This window comes from Syngnathus leptorhynchus, chromosome 10, assembly GCF_054491065.1.
Source record: "Syngnathus leptorhynchus isolate UIUO chromosome 10, UIUO_Slep, whole genome shotgun sequence".
NCBI classification, from domain to species: Eukaryota; Metazoa; Chordata; class Actinopteri; order Syngnathiformes; family Syngnathidae; genus Syngnathus; species Syngnathus leptorhynchus.
Genome location: NC_141204.1, coordinates 6,121,740 through 6,147,524, shown reverse-complemented (window position 1 = coordinate 6,147,524; position 25,785 = coordinate 6,121,740). Strand labels below are relative to the sequence as shown.

The following is a 25,785-nucleotide window of genomic DNA, read 5'->3' as shown; positions in this document are numbered from 1 at the left end:
AGCAGAATTCCTCTCATGTGATGTATTGAGGTGCTGGCTTTAATCGGCAGCAGAACTCAGGTCCCGGTGATGAGCCTTGTGCTAAATTGATCTGTCATGACACTGTGGGGAAAAGTGGGAAGTCCGCTCTGGATCTACCGGTCATTCCTGCTGAAGGGGGTAATAAAAAAATAAAAAAATGAAAAAAGAGAGAGAGAGTGAGAGAGAGAGATCACATGAACCGATAGAGCATTCTCTATTGTACGGAAAAAAAGCACGCTCCACCTCACTCCAGCGGCTTACATAATTGGAAGCATCTTGGCAAGAAGATAGCATATCAATGGGTTTGTACTCCAAGGACATGCAGATAAGAGGCTGCTTGGCTCAACATGTCCACGAGAGGGTCACTAGCTTTCTGTAACGACGCAGCAGAATGGCTATTGACCCGCATACAAATAACAGCCAACGTTGCTTCACCCGTTATCTTAATATGGTCAAGATGCATTTTGAGAATCCTTTACTCCTCTCTAGTAGGCTACCACATTACAAACAAGTTCTCGTGCTTTATGCACTAGTGCACCTCTTTTATTATTTAACATGCAGCAAAAAAGGTCACATGTTGCATTGCACTTTGTCACATCTACTTTGTTGTGAGGTTCCAATTCTTTGCTTGGTGTTGTTAAAGCAAAGGATTTGAGATGAAACGAAGCTTGTGCTAATGTTTGGCCCACGCGAAAGGCGCTTGTGCTAACATGAGCGTGAGTAAACAGAAATTGACCTCTGCATTTAAGGCGTCACAGTAAACACATACCTTTAGTGATACACAGAGGCAGGATGAGTTGAATCTGGGTCACCATATTTAGTGGAGATCGTCTTTGCAAACGTCGCTCTCCTAGACAGACACAAGCCAGTCAGTTTATTTTCCCGTCATGACAGCACATTTCTCCCACGCTGATTTTAAAGGGAACAAGAGCTGGGAAGCAAGTTAGCGGTGTTCACGCCCACAACAGCGCACGCCCCTGTTTCTAATTAGAGAGAAAAAAAGAAAAAAAGAACGAAAACGGCAACTGTGCGTACAGGACAATTGATGACACTTGCTTTTCATTCTCCATCCACTGTTGCCTTACAAGTACTTTTATCAGCAAAAGTTTACATTCAAGCAGTGGCCCACTATGGCCTGTACTATAACTTATCTCCACTCCACTAATCATCAACATTAGCCATATACACTAGCCTGGGTAATTAGTGTAGACACAATGAATGCTTTAATGGATGCTTAAACAAACAGATTTCAGATAAGTCTGAGAAGAAAAATATCATACAGCCACCAAGGGGAGGGGTTGGGAGTAATTAATATAGAATGCAGTAAGAGATGGAGCCGAGCTCTTCCTAACTCCTCTCCCCCTCCTCCCCCTTTTTTTTTTATTATTCTTACATCCTTCCACATTATTTATACGTGCTGTCACACCAATGTTGTGATTATGGATGTCATGCGCCCGTACAGCGCTCCTCGATCAATGGGCCTGAAATTAAAGCAAAAAATGAATTTCCGCAGCATCGGCCACATGCGCGCCTGAGCAGAAATTACCTTGCTGGGGGAACGGCTGATTACCTGAGCAGAGAACAACAAGAATGCAACGAGGAAGGATGGAGGCTGCACTATTTAGGGGTTGACTAGCCGGCTGTGAGATGACATTTCAAACAAGCTGCGGTTCACTTTTAACTCGACAAAAGCCTTGTGGAGTTAATGGAGAAGATTTGGACCTATTATCTAACATATTGCAACTTCACCGCCGAACCTAACACGCATCGACTCAGACCAATTTAGCAGATGATGAATTGCATTATATTAAAATGCTAATAAATTAATTGCTTTATTTAGCTTCATGACAGAATGTGGTTCCGGCATACAGGTTTCCCTAATAAAGTGTCTCCAAGTGTAAGTTAAGAATAAAAAAAAAGAAAAAAAAGAGGAGTGATGTCTTCAAATGTTGTTTTCCAAACAAGTCTGCCCTTTCACTATCCTTTCACCGGAGATGGACAAATGCTTTATTTCCTGCCTTGCTTCCTCCGTCCCTCATTTTTGAATCGATTTTGCTATTAGAGGTGGAGAATCACAAAGGGAGGGTGACGGGCCTGAGGTGGCTTGACAGGCTTCTTCATCTCCCAAAAGTACAAGTTTGCTTTACATCAGCCGGGAGGCGGCGACTGTCACTAAAAAGAGCCGAGTTCTAATGCGCTGGATTGATACCCTACTCTCCTCCTCTAAGAGAGGACTAAAAAAAATAATAAAATAAAACAGGCTGACCTGATGTAAAGTTCTCAACGGCAAGTTAAGATACACAATCGATAAACATCTTTTTTCCACATACAAGTAGTAATATTCTGTTCCACAGTCTACATGTCGCTACCAACTTTCATTAACTCGACAGACATTTTAAAGTAATGCTTAACATTTTTATCTAACTAAAATATTTTTTGTGCCTGGGAGGTGTCTGTTTTAATCAAGACTAAAGATTCAGGTTGAATGTTTTATTTTGATGAGTTAGCCGTATTATAGCAGCGAGGACAGAAGTCAGAATGAATTTAGATTCCTCTTCTATTGTTTTTCCATAACTTTGTGAACACATAAAAAAAGAGAAAGTAAGTATATTTAAGAAATGGAGTTTGGATTAAAAAAAAAAAAAAATTGGTTCATTTGTTGGATTGCAAAGCACTGCACCGAAAGCGCTTCATTTCCTCAAACTTGACACATTTCATCCATCCAACCATTCTCCAAAGGTCATGTTATCAAATCCATTCGACAAATCCTCTGTGAATTATCAAAATAGTCTGAAAGCAAATGAAGGCCCGTCACTCAGCGTTAGCTGACAAAACTTGGACGTGCACTTGCACTTGTGGCAAGTTGTCAATAAAGGTTAACGCGGAGAACACGACAGTGATACCTGGAGGCGGCTTGTGCTTCACTTGCCATAGCAGAGCCAGTGATGCAAACATAAGGTGACGCCACGTCCCGATTTCACAGTCAGATCTGCAAAAGAAAATGAAAGGGAATTGATTCTCATGATGTACTGTGTTCCTCCATCAATCAAAGGCATTTCTGTATTTCCTACTCTTTCCCCCAAAGCATTCTTTTTCCATTGTCATCTCCCCCTTTCACCGTATCACAACAACTGCACTCATTCGCCGCTATTTATTTGCTTTATTTCCTGAGATCAGCTATAAAGAACAAACACCATTAAGCCAGCCAATCAATAAGGAAACATCAGCGCTCTGAGCTCGCCTCTCCACACAAAAATAGATTTACAATGTCGGCACGGGCCAGATAAATCACGTATTCATACATTAAATTAAAAAATTTGATTGATAGTAATGTGGGGAGCGTGTTATATTTGTCAGAGAATGCCAAAACAATGTTTTATTGGTGCAATGCTTCAAAGTCGCGTGAAGACGTCGAACTGGCGGATGAGTTGTCGCAATGGAGAAAATTGACACTCGAGTAACACTAGGATGCAAATAATGAAGTTTTCCAGCAGACTATTGGAGAAGGCAAACAATTGATGTGTTCATCGTTAGGTGTGGAGTGTGCAGGAGTAGGCTCTTTGGCTAAGTGACACCTTATGGGAAATACCAAGATTGTGTCATGCATTACCGGGCACGGTGGTGATGGGAGCCTTCGGGAAGAGAAATATTGCAGCGTCGCATTGGGCAGAGTGGAAAAGCTCTGCGTGAATAGGGGAAGGGGCGCTGCCAAGGACGTTTAAGAGAACTGTCAGGGGAAGTCTGATCTATTGAGGACCCTGTTGGCTGAATCTATATTTAAGCATGTGTGTGTGTGTGCTGTGGATTCAAGCGCAGCAGTCACACAAACGCACGCTGCGACACATGCGCTCGTGCCCCTGGAGGCTCAAGTACAGGCGGCCCTCGTTGCACAGGTTCAAAGATGCGAACTGGAGCTCAGCCGCTCGGAAAATCAAATGTTCTTTTTTTTTTTTATTTATATATACAGCGCAGGAGATCCAACTGAGGATTATGGAAAGAAACTATGGGGTAAACAAGTACTCATCTGCATCAGAAGGCGTAACTTGCACGGAATATGTTCATGAGGTATTTTTGGTGACACTCAAGTGGAGATGGTTTCGTACACGAGATGCTGCTTGTATCACTTTAGAAGCTGTTAAGAAGCTGACAGGGGTAGAATTCGTGTTTAGGCCTCTGACTTGGATGATAGAAAGGTAGATATATAATTACAATAGATAATTAAGAAAAACATTGAAATCATAATGAAATAAAAAACTAGTTATGGAAACATGAATCACAGACTTGACCATTTCTTAAAAGCCCTTTATTTAAATCAATAGTGCTATTCGCTTGTGAGTGGCTCCATTAAACCATATACGTAACCATAACCATGACGACGCACTAAGCCCACTCTGCATAATATGTGGCGGAAACATTGGTCTGACCATAAAATCCAAGAGTATCCTATAGTTGGAAAACAAATAAATAATAATATATGTGATAATCCAATTTTATTTCTATTATAGAATTCATTAAGATTGCTTATTGAAGCAGCATATTTGTGTTCACTACTTGAGAAGAGCAAAATATTTCTCTTTACAGTTGTGTCAAACTGCACTGCATATTGTTTAATGACTTACATGACCGAATGTTGTGGCTGCCACATGAATTGCATAATGTAATGCCTGCTGCCTAAAAGCAACCTCTCGCTCCGGGTAGCAAACGCCTCCGCTAACGAGGAAGTAAACCAACAGCCGTAGTAACGTCACAGTCGATCTGCACTGAGGCGGACCAGCATGCCTGTTAGTCAGGAGAGTGAACACCAGGCAACCCTTCCACGAGAACGTGTGGCATGGGGACCATTACTGAAGCTTAACGACATGAGGAGAGCTCTCCCGATGTGGCGCAGAGGGTATTCATCAAGCTGCCGGTGCGACACATTTTTTCGATGGCCCTTAAAGCAGGAGAGGGGTGTAGGAGGCCCACCTCTCCCCATTACCTACTTTCTATTGACCCTTACTCATCCCTCATCTTCAATCCAGGAAGCTCTATTTTAGAATCAGAGAGAGGGCTACAACTGAATGCGAGATGGAGGTAGAAAGTGAATAAGTCAGACGGTCACAAACTACAACATCTCGCCTCGTGGCATGGTCCCTCCCCCAGGGAAGGAATATAACCTACTCCGTGCCTGATAGGCACACTTAGAGCTGTCAGTGGATTGTGTCCACTGCTGAGGGATATCCATTATAGTCTCATAAAAAGACGAAAGATCCATCCATCTGTTTTCTACTGCTCATCCTGTTCAGGGTCATGCCGAAGTCGCTCCTAAATGATGGAAAGGCACACAAGCAACCTGGATTAGTCGCCAGTCAATCACAGGGCATGTCCAGACCTGTGTGATGCTGGCCAGCTTTAACTGGGGAACATGTTTTGTCATTTGTAATTGCACATCCACTACAGTAGGTGGCAGTGTATGCAGTAACTGCTAATCCACCATACTGCACTGTTGAGGGAGTTTGGGATTTTCTGAAAATACGCAACAACTTTGACGGTTCCAGTTAAACTGATGGTATCATGCACGGCATTGTGTCAGAGTTTTATTCATCTTTCTAAACATTCCGTATACTGTACGACCTGACACCTACAAATAACGATGAGAAAAAAAAACAACAAGTACAAGCTCTGTCAAGTTTAGGTGTTTAACTTGCTTTTATAGCCTGCAGGCAGCGTGCCGCAATCGCGGCGTGGTGACATCAAACTGACATTTTGGTCTTTGCATTGTATGAGTCACAGCCACCTGCCTGTGGATTTAGACCAATAGATCTCACACAATAACAGTGGAGACAGAGGAGCGCTGCTTTATGACCTCAGCACTTTCAGTTTGAAGCCTTCCAGCGCCAGCCACTTTTAAATTATGGTGGGAAACGTCCTTGGGATGTGAACATCTCATTTCCAGGGAGCTTGGCGTGACACACGCACACACACAAACGCGCTCACTGCAGGTTGGACTCGCTGGAGTGTGACATAAGAATAAGGCGACTGGAAACTGTAAATCCAAATGCTCTCACCGTAGAATCTTTCATTTTTTGATTATTGCCCCTTTTGATTCAAACCGCTGCATCGCACAAAAGCAACACAGGGTAATTTATCACTCTGTCGTCGAAAGAAACAATCAAAAGTTTATTTAGGTACACCACCAGCTAATAAGACTTGACACACAAATCTGCTTTTATAATGATGACAATTTTCAAAGGTATTGCTTGAAGAACATGTTGATCGTATATAATACGTATAGTGATTCAGAACTGATGGACAGAGATCCAAATGTTTGTCATGGATCTATAATAGGTGGGACATGTACAGCTCGTAAAAAAATTACCAGGATACTGGCTTTACAACGGCGGTGACATACATATTTTGAGATTACAAATGGCACACAATTTACCTTTTCATTGCGTTCTTAGTATTACATTTTTCATACATATATTATAATGGAATTGTGACTACCGATTGATGGAAATTTAGGTTATGCCGTAAACTGTCCAGTGAAATAATTATAATAAGTGCATTACAGGTCGAACTTGGATGCTATTGGCAAACTAATTCATGACAATGTATTTTCTTTGTTGTTTTTCATCTTTTGCAAACCATTGTGTCTGAGTGCTGTTTCTTACAGTTTTCCCCTCATATTGCTTAATAAGAGTATAAAATAGGAAAAAGAATCCAATTGTTTGCCATGAATCCAGTTGTTAATGCTTTTCTAAACTGATGAATGACCATAGTTTAGTATGCATTGTTAATACCTGCAAGAACACTAATAAAAAAAATAATAGTATGTGGAAAAAATAGTTTGTGCTGTATGTGGAAGTTTGACATCGGCTTTACGAGATTGATACATGCACTCTTACGGTGACATGAACTAAATTGAGTGTAAGTGAAGTGTAGAAGTCAAACATCATATATTGTGCCTCACATTGTCCTCCTCCCAGCTGATCCCCTCTCACGTCACAGCGCATACCTGAGGACGCGCCCACCAGATCACATCCGTCTCCTCATTGGCTGTTCACGCAAATATTCACCCTGCTTGGCGTTAATTGGCTCCGATCGCCGCTGGAAAAATTTCATAAAGCAAAACCTTCAGAAGTTGAGTAAGGGGAATAAGTGGTGAGGAAAAAAAAAAAGACTCCCGTGTGATAACAGTGGAATGCAGAGGAGAATAAACCGAGGATAGCGACTCTTGCTGCGCTTTTATTGGAGTTTCCTCCCCTTCTCTCTTCATCCGTGAGTACCTCATCCACTTGCCGCTGCCTTGCACTTAATGCAGGATGCGCGTGCCGATATATGCAAAGTTAAACTAGATGCAACAAGTTTATCTATTTAAATGTGCGTGCATCACTTAAAGAATTTGCATCTTTTTATATGGTGAATGGCTTTCATGGAGCGATCTTTCTGGCAGAAATGCAATATAATACATAATATAAATTATTATTGTGCAATATAGATTCTTCAATTTTAGTATCGATATATTATTTGTATAAGTAATATATTGCAGATGATATCTATTTTTGAAAATGGTTTTACAGACTACTTAAACGTCAAGACACTTTTTAATTATTATGATATGACATATGCAATTATTTAGAAAGGCATGCAGGGCGGATGTAAAAGTTACCAGGATTTATTTATCCTCAATGAGTCCGAGCAAATGCGCAGTAACACATGTTCATTTGTAGCTCACTGTGTTGGTAGTTTACTAAACTTTTATTTTGCATGCAAAGTTTACTTTTTGTTTTTTTCCAGTATATTTAAAAATAATTGTTAGAATTAATTTAATAATATGATCAAAAGTGCAAAGGATGTAAACTGTAACTTGTTACTTACAATCCAGCAAGTTGTCTCAAATAAAATGTAAACATCATAAATATGAAATTTGCCCTCAGGCAATATATTATGTTTGGAAAAAAAAGAAGAAATTGTGCAGTCAGTGTTGTGTAACTGCTGGTTTGGAAGTGCTGGAGGGCCACTTCGGTCCCTGATAGATAAATAACAGCTTAACTTTAATGGTGACTGTTGATTACTGTGAATGAAAGTTAAGTGTAATTTGCTGGCTGGGACTAGTCCAGCCTTGTGTGTGTGCGTGCATGCTCTGCAGCAGGGGTGTCCTTCACAGCGACAAGATTTCTGTGAGCGTGTTTTGAAAGTGAACATCTTCACTGGCTCTTTGTCGCAGTGTTATCAGGATGAGAGCTGAGCATGAACGCTCCACGAGGCACATGCTGATGCTGCACGCTGCCGTAATGGCCTCTTAATGCCAGTATAAATAACCCAAAGTGAAAACATTTCTCGGGCCTGAGACGACACATTTTCCCCAGGCTATTTGATGCTATTTGACTGTTTTACACACACACAAAAAATGATGCTTCTTGTTCGCACACAATGGAAGGAAGATAACAGCTAAGCACGTATTATATCCCCGAAAAACAACTGAGTGCACATAACTGTCCAGGGCTTCTTGCACTTAGTAAAAATTCCTGCAGTAACTTCACCTCAAAAACTGAGATTTAGTGTTGTGCAAGCAGGCTGCGCGTCCTTGATGGGCAAAGGCATCACACTGCCATTTTACCAATGCAGTCCCCTGTGGTTTCACACCCTCATCTGTCTTTGGAGTTACTTTCCCTTGTTTGGGACATTGACTAAATTATAGGGGCCACTTTTTAAGGCTGGACTTTGGTCAAAATGCAAACTTTTCTTGCATCTAAAGTAATATACAGCCACCACACTTAATGACATCGTGGTATACTGCCAGAATGTGAAAAGGAAAGACGAGTTAGAAAATTTAAAATCGACGGAAATAGAATTGCTCAAACACACGTGCTAACATTAGTTTATGCTGTTAGTCCGCTTTGCTGGAGCATATCCATGTTCTTCCCACTGCCCCGGGGTCTCTTTTCAAATAAAACTCTTTGTTGTGCCAAAAACTAGACATAATGACAGGAGACCATTATTGTCCTCCATTTTTGTTTTTTGCTAGCATGCTTCGTTCTGTCTGACGTGTTCAACGTGGCATTGTTTTCAGTGTCCTGCAGTACTATTTTGAAGAGGGAATACTTCAGAGAGTAGAAATGAGCTGAAACCTTCGACGTAGACTCTTAATTGGTCAACCAGAAAGTTAGCTCCTGCAGTGCATTAGCTTGTCTCTAACCTGTCCCTAGCCTGTGGGTAACTGTCTCTCCTCATTTGTCATCACGTCTTGGTCTATTAGAGGTAAATTTGCCTTATATGGAACCTCCATTGTTGTTAATAAGTTTACTAACAGCTACAGGCTACACAACCACTAGCAAGGCATAAGTACAACCGGGCAATGTCGGCCCCTGCGATATTTCTGCGGTTGTCAATGGAGGTGCTTCCTTTCACGGCCGATGGGCTTTTGAAAGTATTACTCAAAGCGCAATATGGGTTTTATCTTAAATTGAATTGTTGAGCGAGATGTTAAAGAGTGGCATCAATCATGGGGCTGCTGCATGCTAGCATCGAGGGAAGAAGCTGCAGCAGTAAAGCGGCCATGGAGCGATGACGAAGGCTGCCTGCATAAATCCGCAGGCCGGGCAAATCAAGTTGTCAGCTTGTAAACGCCACTTAGTGTGTGTGTGTGTGTGTGTGTGTTTGCCCCACTGCTGATATGTGTTTTATTTTAACTTTAAGGAGGTGACCTTCTGCTTTCCAGTCTCCCCCTCAGGGATGTTTGTCTACGCTCCCAACTTTTTACATTTTCTTTTTACCTGCCTGAACTTTACAAGCCAATTGGATCAAGTCCTCTTTGCTCACCTTTTATCTAGTGACCACTAATAGGACTCCTTGGTGTTGTCCTATTATCCCACAAGGACTTCCCAATTTAGAAGTGGCCAGCATCCCTTGGGAAACAACACCTAAGGTCTGTTGTGCCGGGTCACATCAGTTTTCCGTGTTCCCACTTGGCCTCGGGCTGAAACGCTGCTCCCTGTATGGATTTTCTGTCCTGCAATTCCTCAGGCTGTCTTCACGTGATGGGTTGTTCACTTTCTAAGTCTGCAGAATGTGGTTGAGAGCAGCCCTATATCTTCATCTTTATGTCTGAGCACAGCAAAAAGCCTGGCCAAAAATGTGCCGTCGCTTGACTCACAATAATAGATTTGGAGAATTAGCAACACAGCCCGCATGTTGTCGTTTGCAAACACACGATTTACTGTTATTGTGCGATTCTCATTTGCTTGAAGCGCTCCGAGAAATATGTTGTCGTTCATAATGAGCACATAGAGATGGCATTGGCGTAAGTCATTTTAGAGGAAGGAAGTTTGTAGCTCCAATACAAGTTGACGTAAACGAGCACAGAGTGGGAGAAGTGAACATTACGGCTCAATAGCTGTGAGATGTTGCGCACAACACTGACATAAGCAGTTAGCAAATTGACACTGAGTCACGAGTGAGCCTTCTACAGTCTTGTTTTATTTTTTTACTATCACATTTCACACAGCACTGTGCAAACGTCTTAGGCTACCATCAGACTCGATGTCACAATCCTACGACAATATAAATCAATGTGCAGACACCTCTAACATAAGTTACAGTTGTTGTTTATTTGTCCAGCTGTTCTAAGCTAGCATGCTAACGGGCATCGCCATTAGGATTTCTGGAATTGTTGGGCGTATTGACATAAATCTTAAACCTTGTTGAAGTGAATGTTCAGACCAAGCCTTTTAGAGGTTTCCTTGTGATGATACTAGATATTCCCAAGCCGTACCTTTTTGTCATGATACACGATGGCTTTTTCTCAGGATGAACATTCCACAAAATGTCAATCGACAATCTATGTACATAGAGTTGTGCTGTTAATTCTATCTGTCCAATACTCCTCTTGTCAGGTCACGATGTTGTGGTTAGTCGCATTCCTGCCTGCACTTTGCTCGGCCCAGCGTTCAGAGCCAATGTTCTCAGCCATAACCAAGGCCATACTTCCTCCTGACTACGACAACAACCCCACCCAGCTCAACTACGGCGTGGCTGTTACCGATGTGGACGGGGACGGAGACCTGGAGGTGTTTGTTGCAGGGTAAGTGAGTCGGTGAAAATTAGTGAGGTGCTTTGTGAAACGATTCCAGCCTTAATGCTTCTCTCACAGTGGCGCCAATATTGTTTAATTTCGTCCATTACACAAATTTGAACAGATGATTGAACTTGTGAGTGATAGCTATCCAAGTGTGGATTGGAGGTGCAGTTCATTTTCTGAGCTAAAGGTTGAAGACAAAGGCAAAAGACTTAAAAAGACTTGGCGCTCACTCATGTGATGATAATGGATGAGATTGGACAGAGCGCCACTGATGGAGATGCTTTGGCAAGCTTGCTTCTAACCAATGAACCGGCGATGAATCCCTCACAGGCTGTAGATAGATGGATGCAAATGGCCGCGCCTCATAAATGTCTTTTCTGCAAAAGATGTCCCATTCAGCAGCTATTCTGAGAGAGGGCATCACATTAGAAGAACATCATCACAGCCTTCATTTAGTATATGACACTATTGACATAATGACCTTCAGTGGCAAAGTTGAATTTTACTCAAATGTTTGTTACTTTACGCTTTCATAGACTTTTGCAAGAAGAAAAACAAAACTTGTATAACTATAATGTAATATATTCCGCTGCGTCCACGTTGGCAGTTACAACGGCCCTAACCTGGTGCTGAAGTACGACAAGCAGAGAAGGAGACTCATTAACATCGCCGTGGACAATCGTAGCTCCCCGTTCTACGCCCTGAGAGACCGTCAAGGCAACGCTATAGGGGTAACAGCCTGTGACATTGACGGAGACGGCCGCGAGGAGATTTACGTACTCAACACCAATAACGCCTTTTCTGGTAAAAGTACTTTTTAAACAGCCAAATTAGAAAAAAATAGCCTTCCAGAAGTAGTTCCAATCATGTGTCAGAAAAGGTTTTGCTGCTCTGTTTGTCCGTTAAAGACCTACAGCATGCTTGCTTCAGCTTTTTGACAATGCATTTATTGTTGCATTGTATTGTATACTAAAAAAACAGTAAGCATTTTCTAAGTTTTAAAGACCCATATTGGAAAACAAATCACACTGTGCAAAAAGTCAATACTTCTGAACTTCTGCAGTTTACTCACACATATCAATTGTATTTTGAAAGGTATTTTCAACCACTCACTGCAACAAAAGAGAAGCAAAGAGAATCACAAATATGAAAACTGATGTTGATGAAAAATAAAAAAACATTGGACTGTGCCCAAACTTACTTGGAAAAGTTTGAGATGTGGAGTAGTGGGTAGCAAGTCTGCTCCACAGCTTTAAGATTCAAGGTTTGAATTGATATAGGACAGATATTTGTGTCGCAGTACACTCAGCATTTCCCCAGATTGCAAAACGGCCAAGTACCTTATATAAGGACAACATTTTAAAATGGGCCATTCATTGAAGGTGCGCCTTATAGTCCGGAAAATACGGTACTTTCTATTTTGACAATCTTTGCATTTGCGTTCAGGACGAGCCACATATACCGACAAACTGTTCAAGTTCCGAAATGGCCGATTTGAGGATCTGCTGAACGATGACATTAACGAACACAGGGACGTGGCTAATCGTATGGCTGGACGCTCAGTGGCCTGTGTGGACAGAAAGGTAAACAACAACAAATTACATTGACACCGTCTGTGTACATGCATGGTTGCGGTTGCTTGTTTACCAGCGATAATTCATGCCCTGCCTGTGCCGCCCTCCTCAGCTTGTGCTATGACACTTCATTTGGAGAGAATGTTGGGCCATTTTCTTTCCTCTGTCCATTGCCAAGCAGTGTAATTACAGAGGCCGGGGCTCGTTTGTTTTATAGAACATCATACGAGGGGATGAGTGATGACTGCTCTTTGCCCACTATCATTGTCTCCATTTTTCCATTTCGACCCTTTTTCATTTCTTTTCCGCCTCTTTTACTTTCTCTGACGGACTTCTTTGTCTCTTATCGCGGGTTGACTTGCAATCTAGGGATAAGAAGCTAATAGCCGAGAAAGGACAGTTGGGTTTGCAATAGTTTTTTTTTTTTTCTTCCAACCCGCTGTCCCATCTCACTGAGCACTGATGGGTTGTGCGTCTGCCATGCCGATTGGAAAGATATCTACGGATAAAGGCGTAATGCTTTAAGAGCCAGCCAAAGAGACGCGGTGTGTGTTCTTCTGTGGCGGTTCCAGGAGGCTGATGGGCAACATGCATTCATTAAATTATATTCAAACAAGACAACAAAAGAGGTGGCATTGTTGAGTAGTGGGTGACTGATGCATGCGTGTGTAAGAACACAAGAGTTTGCTCATAAAGAAAATATTAGGGACCACTTTACATTTTAGGATGTATAGTAAACTGCTTTGCTTTATATCGCTTTGCAAATTTGTGTAAATCATAAGAAAGCCCAGCTATTTAACTGCCTCAGCGCTTTTTGTAGTCAAGTTGCTATCATGCAAAATGTCAGCATACCAAGTGTTAGCATTTTATCAATTCGCATAGAACTGGTATCTTAGTTGTAGCATTAGGTCTGTTGAGGCACAAGCTGTTTACAATTTGTTTATATTTTGTCAGCCTAAAGATGAACTATTACTAATCATTTCACTTTAACTACTAGCTCTAACCTTTTAGAGAAAATAAAATCCTCTCATATGTAAAACCTAGATAGACCGATTACACAATTAAAAACTGGTTAAGTCAATATACTGTAGTGCTATTGCCTTGTGAGTTTGACACAGGAGCCATGCAAGCATATGCACTTTGCAACACTGCATGTCACACTCATCACACTGGCAATTGCACTGACAGAAATTAGCCTTGGGCAAAGACTTATTGAAAAATCATTGACTTTTAGGTTTGTTAAGTAACTGCCGGGAGCCTTCAGGTCTTTTATTGCAGTTCAGTCTCATTTTTCACGCTGTGTATGTGTGTGTGTGTGTGTGTGTGTGTGTGTGTGTGTGTGTGTGTGTGTGTGTCTTTGTGCATGATAGAGTGTAGCGGGCGCCTCCCACCAGACGGCAATGTGACAGTTGATTACCGAAGAAAAAAAAAAATCACTAGATCAAGCAGAGTCATTTGCTTTTCATATCCTGCACAAATACCATATGGGTTCGACACAAATGGTAAAACTGTGAGTGTGTTTTGTCATACGCATGCGTTCTCATTGACTGAAATACGTTTCGGCCTGGTGGGAAAACTCATTGGAATCAAGTGTGTGGTCTATTAGTGTGGTTCCGTTTGTGTCTGCAGGGGCTCTGACTGATAATGGAGTGTGAAATTAATCTCCAAAGGGTGGCGGGGGAAGGGGGTAAAAGCAAGCAAGCTGGTAAAGGGGTTTGATTAAAAATGTTAGTTTTTTTTCTTCTCTTGATTTAGGGTGAGAGAAGGTTGGAATAAAAGTTGTGAGGCGCAATTGTAGCTCTTGGTGTAACCGCGGATATGGCAACAACAGAAATAGGATCAAACATTAAAGGTTAGACTTTAAAGTATTGATCGTCTGTTTAGGTAAGTCACAGAGGTGGATTGTTTCACTTTGTTTCATTTAGCGTGTAAGAGTCTTAATTTGCTGTATCAAAGTGACTTAAGTGGATTTTAAAGGTTTTATTGAGCTCACACTTGCATGCTCAATAGATAACAGAGGGTTAAAAGTTACACATATTCGCCTTTCAATGAACTTTTTGTTTGCGCTATTTTCCTCTAGGGGAAAAAAAAAAGAAAATTGTTAAGGTTGAGCACAAACAGGAAATTGTTTTTGGTGTGAAATGTTGAAGAAATAGAAGTTTTTTTTCTTTAGCACTATGATATCACAAAATTACTTTGTCCTTGTCGCTGGTATAGGGGGCTGGCATGGAACATTTACTGACAGACAATAAATCCTCAAGAGTAACCTTTACCAGACAAATGGTTTGGACCCAAAAATGGGTCCTAGGTCATTCTTTTATGGGGTTATTGATTGTTGAGTAAAATTCTGTGAGCTAGTTCTAGCAATCTATGTGCTGATGCACATATGATTTTTGATATCATTTGCTGTAAACATGTTTTTCCTCTGCAGGGCACGGGCCGTTATGCCATCTACATAGCAAACTATGCCAGCGGCACTGTGGGCCCGCATGCGCTTATAGAAATGGACGAGGCGGCGAGTGACCTTTCGCAAGGCGTCATCGCTCTCTCGAATGTGGCCGAGCAGGCGGGAGTCAACAAGTTCACTGGTGGGTGAATGTGTGTTTTGAGTTTGTGTTAGCATGTGAGTTTGTGTGTGTGTAATAACGACTTTTGGGATCATGCAGCACTATAGGGGCCATTGTGTGATTTACACAGATATATGTACAGAGTGCTTGTCTAAAATATTGGATCAAGAAAGGAAGAGTTGAAGTGGTGCCAGGTGGGAAAAAAAAAAAAAGAACTATGATGTTGTGATTAATTGTCGTGGAGAAGGAAGAGGAGGGGAATGTCAGTGGGCTCTACGTCAGCTGTTTACTCCAGTCAAAGTCACGGGAGGGGAAGGGCGACACGTACGAGCTGAGACAACATCTATCACCACAGCTGGCATCTTAGCACTTCACTCTACGATGTATTTTATGTCGGACTCCTTTAGCCGGTCCAATTACAAACAGTCAGTCATATAAAACATGTCAGCTGGGACAACAGGAAGCAGAATATATATCTAGATTTTTTCTGCAAAAGACAGCAAAGGAGGATGGGGAGGTGTCTATAGAAGGAGGCTTTTGTTTGTGCTACAAATGCATTTCTCGGTAATATAAAACAATATATCTGGACTATAAAAATAGTTAAAAGAAAGTGAAACAGCAGCAACTGAGGCGGTTGGGAATCAAGCAATAAATTGCATTGTAACGAGAAAGGTAAACATCACTGCACAGCAATCACACTGTATGTCTACTCGAATGTTAATTCATTGTTAAGACGTCCAAAAAGTCCGCAAAATTCAAGATTAACCGTAACATAGAACTCAACATGCAGTCAAACAGTTTAACTCGAGACACCTATGTCTGTCGGTGATCAATATCATGGCTCTTAAATGATGTGTTTGCAAATTTGACAAGCTTTTTTCCATGTAGGAAAAAGAGAGATGTTTTTTTTTATGTATCTTAGTTTTTCAATTTAGCTAACAAAAAACGCATACTGCTGCGATCTACACTCCTTATAAAAGGAAGCGCTTACCCTTGAAATGATTTATTTATATCGGAACCTCTAACTCACCTCTCACTTGAACAAACAACACATCTGCCTGGACCAAAAAAAAAAAATGTGATGGATACCTGCATTGTTGCAAAGTACAGCACAATAAATGACAACGTGGACCATTTTACCTGTGATTTCTATCTTCGGGAGTTAAACCGTGCTTCGTTTTAGGCCGTCATTGAAAAGTCCTGAAAATTAATCCAAGTAAGTTTTCAGAGATGGTGTGTTGACAAATCAATCTTCATCTCGTATACATTTTTACAAGCTAGATGTCATCAAAAGCCGGCTGCAGGAGCCGTGCCAAAACAGTTGTGAATGATATACAGTACACACGATGGGTTTTTCATCACAGTGTTTTCGGGAGGGGGCAGTCGGGAAAGTTGTGTATCAAAATGGCAGGGCAGTCACCTCACTAATGTCACGGGGAAATATCACCCTGCTCTTGCATACGTCTTGAAGCGGCAAATGACAGTCAGCATGTTTGGACTCATCAGCGTTTAAGAGCTGCTGTTTATTTTCTCTTCATCTCTTATAATTATCGGCGCAGGAGGCCGCGGGGTGGTCGTCGGGCCTATCGTGAGCCAAAGCTACTCTGATGTGTTTTGTGACAACGAGTATGGACCCAACTTCCTTTTCCGAAACAACGGAGATGGAACTTTTACTGACGTGGCGCAGCAGGCTGGTAAGGAGAAAGTAACGGTTTAAAGATTCTGACTGACTAGGAATAATAACTTGTCTGTTGGGATTTTTTTTTCAGCAAATAAATAAATGAAGGTGTCAAAATCCCTCTTACATCTCATTCTTTGGAAAATCCAAAATGCTATTAATATGCAAATAATGTTAAGTGAACTGATGTTGCCTTGAAAAGTAATATTTGAACATAGAAGTTCTTCTAATCCTGTTTTAAGACATTTTCACAGCACTGCATTAATGTGTAAGTTTTTTCTTAGGGGTGGAGGACCCCATGCAGCACGGCAGGGGCGTAGCCCTCGCAGACTTCAACCGTGACGGAAAGACGGACATCGTTTACGGCAACTGGAATGGACCTCATCGTCTTTACATGCAACTTAACAACCGTAAGCAGCGGTTCAAGGTGAGAGCTCACTTTCCGTGTCTGCGTCTGTATTCCATTTAAGCACGGGCCGATAATCCGTTTGACGATTTATCGTGGTTTTAAAAGGTCAAGGTTTCAACAACCGCTTATAAGGGCGATGAATGAGTTAAGAATTTGGAGATTTTATTATTTTAATGATTGTGTTTGTATTTTTTTCCCATCAGTTTTAACAATAGAATACAAGCAGTTTGGAGATGTCAAATACCATGTTCCAAATATTAGTTAACAATTTTTAGTGTAATCCACACACATAAACAAAATCTCCAAAATAATTTAGAAAACATGCGATTATTATTATGATTATTCAACTTTTAAACGCGTGTTGATATTTTCATAATTACTCAAGGACGCTGAGTAATTGTTTTGCAGTGATCAAATGCAGTCACTGTAGCAAATAATCGATCCGGGTGCTGATGTAAGCTTTTGTTCTTCTGCCGCAATCAATGTCAAGCGAACGCATCTTTACGATGTGGACAGAGGGTGTGACTCGTTGACCATTCCAGAGATGATCAGCTGTGTGTGTATGCAATGCATAAGATGATGCTGAATGAGAGGCGGCCGACAGGAGATAAATGTCAATAGAGACATCTTTATGGGGGTCAAAGAAGGGGTTAACGTGTGACCCATAACCCGAAGATAGTTACATCATCATGACACAAACACACACATTTCTACATGTCATAAACACACACACTCAAGACAAATTGGATGAGCTGCCTTTTGGTTTTCTTTTTTTTTTTCTTCCTGGGACAAAGCTTGTTAAATCATGGCCCACAACAAATTTAAGATGGCTCGCTCCCACCCGCTCTGACATTCCTGCATGATGTGCTGACCTTTGGCTTGCATAATGAAGCTGTTGTATCACTCCAGTAAACCGCTAATTAAATTGGGCTGAAACAGCAGCTTGCCACCGCAGTGGAAAGTGCAGATTAGGCCTGTTTGGGCTTTAATTAAAATCTATTACTGCGCTTTTCTTTGTAATAGTTTGAACACACACACACCTGTACCTCCGCCCTTATGTTTGTGATAATCAAACACATGCGAACATCAAAAAAAGAGGGAAATGCAGTTTTAAATCATGATTTTTTTTTAATCTAAAAAGCAAAAACTGTTTTAAGCTACCTAGACTTGTGTGAAAATGTACAAAATATCCACGCTTGTTAAACGTTGGCTGAAAGATTTTTGGGCAACGCTAAGTCCATCTTCAATTATTTTTCAAAATGACAAAAAACAATACCCAATAACATATTTTATCTCCATTTAGAAACAAGTTGAAAATCTATGCATTCATTTGCCATATCATCCACACGGCTTTTTTGCAAATCTTTCTTGCTGAGCATTTGAAATAATAAAGTGGCTCTTTGTCATCCATCATCCATCTACCTGAATGCCCCCCCCTCACTTCACGGCCTCCGTCGGCCATTGCCTCTCCTTCACCTTAAAAAGCAAGAAGGTCAACCCCCCCGGGCAGCTTTATGAGCCTTATAATTAAAACACGGTGTAAATACTGAAGGTAGTGAAGGGCTGCTCTATAATTCTTTCCCGACTTATCACTGCATCAGTGAAGCAGGAAGACATCTGTTACTTTCACGTCCAAAAACACTGATGAGTTTTTTTGTGGTTTATTTATTTTTTTTGGGGGGAGAGACACAGTTTACTTCTCTGACGACAACCCGTCCACCTAAAAATAATCTTTACAGTGAGGGAGTGATCATATGACAGATTATTGTTTGAGTCAAGGCCTAGACCTAGATTATTAATGTCTGCTGAGCAAAATAACCTTGCGGGCTCAAGGTTATGAAATAAGCTGAGTGCACACTTCCATTTCAAATAATCGACATTGTAGGATCAAAGCCATAAAGCTGATATGCCAGCAAACTCTTTAAAAGCTGCAAATTTGCCATAAAGAAAAAATAAACGTCACTGTCCTAAGATTGTTCTTTTAATTTCCTGTCCTGTTCAATGGTACTTTCTTCCCAGGACATCGCCTCGCAGAAATTTTCTATGCCCTCCCCGGTGCGCACCGTTATTGCTGCCGACTTTGACAACGACAATGAGCTGGAGGTTTTCTTCAACAACATCGCTTACAGGGGGCCTTCAGCCAACAGACTGTTTAGGTAAACTCTCGGCCACCCAGCAAACATCACAGCATGTGCTTACATGATGCACTTCTACAATTCTGAGTCAGAATTCTGACTTTAAAGTGAGAATTCTCACTTACATGATGTACAGAAGTTCAAAGTAACCCTAAAGGTCCGCTCGCTGCTTCACAAAATCTAAAGACAAGTAAATTAATTATAATGATTGAATGCAATTCAAGACTGCAAACAATCTACTATTTTTCAATTGGACATAAAGCAGAATTGTTTTCCCCCTGTCAATTCTGCAGGTGTACCTAATATTGTGGACTATATTTAATATGTTCAATTTGAAGCAGGCACAAATTTGCAGCCAAGGATTCTTATCTGTCATCCTACCTCCTGCACACATGGGCGACTCTTTCATTAAAGACACTTTTAGGTTGGGCTTTCTCGCTAGATAATATTAATGAACTCAGCCCTCTACACACAATCTTAAGATCCATATCAAGTGGTTAAGAGCTTACATTCTAGCAGAAGCCCAAGCGGGCTTGAATGAAACATCTGATGAATGTTGCTATTAGCGGATGAATCCAAATATGCGGAATATCAATAATCAGTTTCAGGCCCAGTGGTTTTCTGGATCAAAACACGCCTGCTTGCCAGGTCACTGAGGGAGAATTTGTCTTTTTGGATACTGTGATGGTTTCCACGGGGTCAGCGCTCTACAGCACTTGGCTCGGTCGTCGTTTGTTATGAAGATGAAGCAACTCATTTAACTCTGCTCTCAGGCCATGAAAAAACAAGCTCTCTATTGTGCTAATTAATCTATGATATGACCGTCAATATTTAGCTCAGCATTATTGCATATTAAGTGATGCATTCCATATGGAAATGCTGTGTAGTGCAAATGAAACGTCAAAACAAAATACAAGTTTGTTACTGGAAGTAAAATATTGTTTTAAAATTGTGGATGCAACAACATACTACCTGTGTATTGTCAAGTTGTTCATTCAGAGACGTTTTTTTTTAGAACTGCTTATCAAGTTGATACAATGCAGCATGACACCACAGCAACTCAAGATAAGCTGATATTATACAACTGTACTCAGCTTGTAAAAATGCTCCGATACTATGACATTGATACCATTTCATTAGCCTGACATAAAGATTGGGTGAAGAAGAACAAACATTTATGTTTCATGTTTTAAAACAATATTTCATTCAAATCAAACATTTTCGTCACAATTATAACATGAATTGACATCATGTATTTACTTATCAGCATCTAAGTTCTCGATTTGAAAAAACTATTTGTGTGTCCCTAACTGCAGCCTATAAGGTGCCTCTATAGTTGTGGTCAGTGGTTATGTGACAGCAATCTGACAGTGTTTTGAGTAACAAAATACTTACTTATCTCATGGGCAGGGTGAGCAGGAGAGAGCATGGAGACCCCCAGATAGAGGAGCTGAATATAGGCGAAGCTTCCGAGCCAGAGGGACGAGGAACTGGTGAGTTTGGAACAAATGTCCTGCAACCCAAGAAGATGGAGTTACAATGAAGCAGCAGATCTTACAAAAAGTGTCTGTTCTTTCATCTGCCACCCGAGGGCACTACAACTCCACCAGTGATTTCCTCATGGTAGACAGCGCTGTGAATTTTTCCATTCATGCTCTGTTGTTATGCTGATGCTTCTCCAGGAGCTGTAGCCACTGATTTTGATGGAGACGGTCGTCTGGAGCTGCTTGTGTCTCATGGTGAAAGTGCAGCTCAACCGCTTTCTATCTACAAAGTCAACCTAGTGAGTGTTAAACCTTACCATCTATTGTCAAGTCAGTCGTTAAAAAAATACTTCATCCTGGAATATCTATTCAACTTCTATGAGAAAAGCCTGAATAAGACACATGCACACATAAAGCCTCACTTAATTCTCCCTATGGGTTTGCATCCTAAAGGGACCTACAAACTCATGGCTACGTGTGATTCCTCGGACCAAGTTTGGTGCTTTTGCCAGAGGAGCTAAAGTGGTGGTGTACACCAGAAGGAGTGGACCACATACACGAATCATCGATGGCGGGTCGGGGTACCTCTGCGAGATGGAACCTGTTGCACACTTCGGCCTTGGTAAGAAAACAAACCAAAATAATCTTATAAATGCCGATGTAAAATATTTGCTCGGAAGAGCAAAAATGGGTGCCGGCCCAACCAGTCACCTGACAAATGTTTGTCTAGACAGAAGCTGAACTTTTCACCATATTGGTGTCCAATCACTTCTGACCATATACTTTGGTTCTACTATTGCGGCAACTGAGAATAATGAATAGGCTATAAAGCTCCCCGCTGTCTGATTAACAGCGAAGAGAAATGTAAACACAGAACTTTACAGGAAACAATCAGTTGACTATTAAAACGGATGACATAGCTACTGATGGCGCGCAGATGGCAAGAAATATAATAAGCAGAGTCGGAAAGTACAACATGTAATGTGTAAAGCATCAGGCTGTTACCTCCGGCGTGATTGGACACCCGGGGGAGGGGGAGGTATCTGGTCGACGGTTTTTGGGCAGGTGCTGGCGCTGGAAGCTAGCCTGCTTTGTGACAAACTGGCGGCCAGTTCGGCCCACCCAAGACCAGATCCGTTTCTCCAAGGCCTCCCCTGTAAGGCCTAAAATACACACACAGAGCACAACAGTCAAGTTAATTGGCACCATGCTGACCTCACAAGACTTGACTGCACACTTGCTAAAGGCATCAGTCATTCACCACCTCTCAAGCACACATATGGGAAGAGGGAAAGATGAAATATTTCTAGGCTCGCCTGCTGGCTAGATCGCTAAATAATTAATTCAGTTCCAGTCAGTTGTAATTCAAACAAAAATCTGAAATTAATTCCAAATCATACCTATTATCAAATGTGATCTATATAGCATCTAGTTCCACTTAAGGACAATAAGATTGACATATGTGCTGTGCTTGTCCATAAAAGGTAAGGACATGGCCACAAATGTGGAAGTATACTGGCCAGATGGAGTCTCAGTTGCTCGACCCTTGGAACCGTCAGAGATCAACTCCGTGCTGGAGATCCACTATCCGAAAGATGACGATGAGGTCACCCCCACTGTGGAAATAGAGGTACAGTGGTCCTCTGTGGTCACATCAACCCCCGCACCGTTGCAGCATAAAAACACATTCCAGTCCTTTTTTTTTCCTGAGCTCTGGGGTAACATTTGAGTTTCTTTTGCAGTGCGGTCCTGGTTTTGCTTTGAATGAAAATGGACGGTGCATTGGTAAGTTCAAAACTTTCATCTGGTTGTGTTAGTCATGTGTCCAAATCATCAAAATACAGCGTCTTTCCCTTCTCCTTTGCCACCTGCTCCTCTTCCTCAGATAAAGATGAATGTACCCAGTTCCCCTCTGTGTGCCCCTCTGACCGCCCTGTGTGCACCAACACCTATGGCAGCTTTAAATGCCGTGCCAAAAGAAGATGCACCCAGGGCTTTGAGCCCAACGATGATGGGTCTGCATGTGTGGGTGAGTGACCCAGGCATATTCGACTTAAGCCACGTTTCCAAGTCTTTGTTACGTGTTGAAATTTGAAACTCACAAGCTGTCCCAACATAAAGTCGTACATACATATCCTTGGCTTAAAAAGCAATGCGTGGAGAGTCTCTGTTGCCGAAACGCACCAAATAATTGAATTCTTTCTGGGTATCCGTTGTATGTGACAAATTTAGTTTCTAATTGCACAAAACAATAAATTAATGAAGTAACAATACTTTAATTGGTTCACAATTCAATTTCTTCTCTCTCTGCAGCCCAGGTGGCTTACTTTGGGAAGACGCGGTCCTCTGCACAACGTACCCGGTCGGCCATTTCTTTCTGGCTATCATCTATCGGTGTGCTTTGTCTCATCTTGAACCATCTCCAGAGTGGACTACTGTAGGCGCCCCCTTTCTCTGCTTTAACAAGGATGTACAGAAACTGTTGAAAACATTCTATCCTTCTCCTCTTTATCGTACAACAAGCTCTATGGATCTGTGATATCAGTCGTGTTTTCCACCATGCATTACTTTTGGGGCTGGACTGGACCTTACAGGGAGCATGCTAGAACTAACTGCCTTAGAGCCGCACAGCCCTCTTGTCATCACCTGGCATTTATCTAAGTGGGATTTGAGCTGAGTCCAAGTCAATAAGTGGTGGCTGCAGTGAGTGCAAACCACTGCACCGAAGCCACTGGCTCCACCGGCCGCAATCATAAAGGACACGCTGAGGCCGCCGTCTGTATGTGCACAATGGCGCTCTCTTTCTCCATATGGGCCTACTGGGATGCTGAAGAACACCAGGTCTCCAAGCTACAAGTTTGTGTGTGTGTGTGTGTGTGTGTGCTCGAGGACATATGCCAGACCATCTGTCAGCGGTGGTGGGTTACATTTCGTTAACTATTAATAATTCTGCAGTACAGCAAAGATGAAGACTTTCTTTTTTGTGTGATGGCATGAGGTTTAATTTTATTTACAGGAATCGACATGACCTCACTAGAAAACAACTAAGCAGCACTACATTATAATTGAGTCCATCAACATGAGCTTCACTGTGTTTGTGGGTGCCCCTGCATGCCCTCAAAATAAATACAAAATCAAATAAAAACATGGCAGGCGTGTAATTTAATTTAAAACATTATATTTGTCCATTAAATACATACTACATTGTTTTGTTATAATTTGCGCGTGGTTAGCATTTTAAAGTTTGTGTCTGGGCTTACTCAAGCTCAACAATGAGTATGTTGAACATGCTCATTAAAATGGATTACAAATGACAGTACATTTGGCTTTATTTAGCAAAGTCTAACATTAAATATTTCTGCTTTGAAGAATAATTCATTTTACTTAGTTCATCATGTTAGTCCTGAAGACATTACGCTCAAGGAAAAAATACTTTTTCTTCTTTTGCTTTTATTGAGCAGCATGATATTCCTGAAATAAAATCTCCTTGGATATCAAAGTGACCATTTAACGTTGCCTGGGGGAGATTTTCCTGCCCATTTCACAAAGGTCACGACAGCATAAAATACAGCGGTTAAATGTGCACTTTTGAAACTAGTTCAAACCCGAAAACTCTCTGCAGTAGTTCAGAATCATCCTTCATTGAATTAACACCTTTACAAATAAAATATGCGTGATATAAATCAGCTTTTCATATATATTCTCACAAAATGCTGTAATTACTGACACTCAATTTAGAAATGATTCACCCTCAAACGTTCAAATCATCTGTTGATTATCTTTTTCTGATTTATCTTTTTTTTAAAAGTTGTGTTTAAATTCATGCACTGATTGAAAAAAGTTACTGGGTGAGTTTGTATGAATAAGAACTCAGTTATTTCAAAACAATACAAGTAAGGATTACACATAACACCATAATACAACATTTCCATTCATATTTTAACTCTCAAGTCTGGCCTTTGAGTTTGAGCACAAAGGTTTGCCCACCCCTGCTCATAACAGTACAAGTGCAGAATTCATCATGCAGGGAGACAAAATCTGCTTCATAGCAGCATAATTCTTAAAACAGTTTCAAGAACTATTTTGGCTCGAACGATGACCAAAAGCATTAAGCAGCTGACAGCGTGTTCACTAAAACTTCCAAATGATTCTCCAGGGATGAATTCTGATTGGAATATTCACAATTCTCAACTGCACTTTCATCCAGTTTTAACTGCCTTTACCATCATCACAGAGCGTCATCGTGTGCTTTTGGCAGAGATTCCACAAAAGACCTTCATGCTTGTGTGCAAGATTGTGTGATTCATGGTTGTCTTAAATTTTTGTTGTCTAAAGCATCACACATATCATCTGAACTAACAACGCTGGTCACGACAATAATCCGTTTATCTGTTTACAAGCTTGATCCAGACTTCAAACAACAACGGTAAATAAATAAAAGTAAAAAATTCAGCTGTTTTTGATGACAACGAAATGGCATTGAAACAATTAAAGTCTCACACAGAGGATGCTGGATGGAGCTGCAATGGTGTCATCTGTCTCTGCAAGCCAAGGAACTGTTACAGAGAGCGTTAGCAGCTGGGCCCTGAAGATTAGGTTCAATCAGTATTTTATACAGTATTTTTTGCTCATTGCAGGAGGTTTAATCAAGTATATATTTTCTCATTTGTCATTTGAGTTTCTTGCCTGTATACTAACCCAACCCCCTTTTTTTAAAGAAATGTTAATGTTTTATATCAGTGTGTAAATCTACATAATATTCTGAGCATTGAGGATTTTACTATTCTGCTCGTTCAGGCCTTACGATCAGATGTTTCTGAAAGTTTATCCTGAGCAATTATCCTGTATAAGGGGT

The 25,785-nt window shown here is 41.2% G+C and overlaps 1 protein-coding gene across 1 annotated transcript; it reads left to right on the top strand.

The window, feature by feature from the left end:
- Positions 1-7,164: 7,164 nt before the first annotated feature.
- Positions 7,165-23,371, top strand: LOC147050119 (cartilage acidic protein 1-like). Its single transcript, XM_085922148.1, has 15 exons — positions 7,165-7,281; positions 10,899-11,086; positions 11,691-11,887; positions 12,530-12,666; positions 15,089-15,245; positions 16,784-16,918; positions 17,187-17,329; positions 19,331-19,467; positions 20,857-20,939; positions 21,129-21,229; positions 21,384-21,552; positions 22,415-22,560; positions 22,673-22,715; positions 22,816-22,959; positions 23,244-23,371. The coding sequence occupies exons 2-15, from the start codon at positions 10,905-10,907 to the stop codon at positions 23,369-23,371; spliced, it is 1,902 nt and encodes a 633-aa protein (XP_085778274.1). The 5' UTR covers positions 7,165-7,281; positions 10,899-10,904.
- Positions 23,372-25,785: the final 2,414 nt, after the last annotated feature.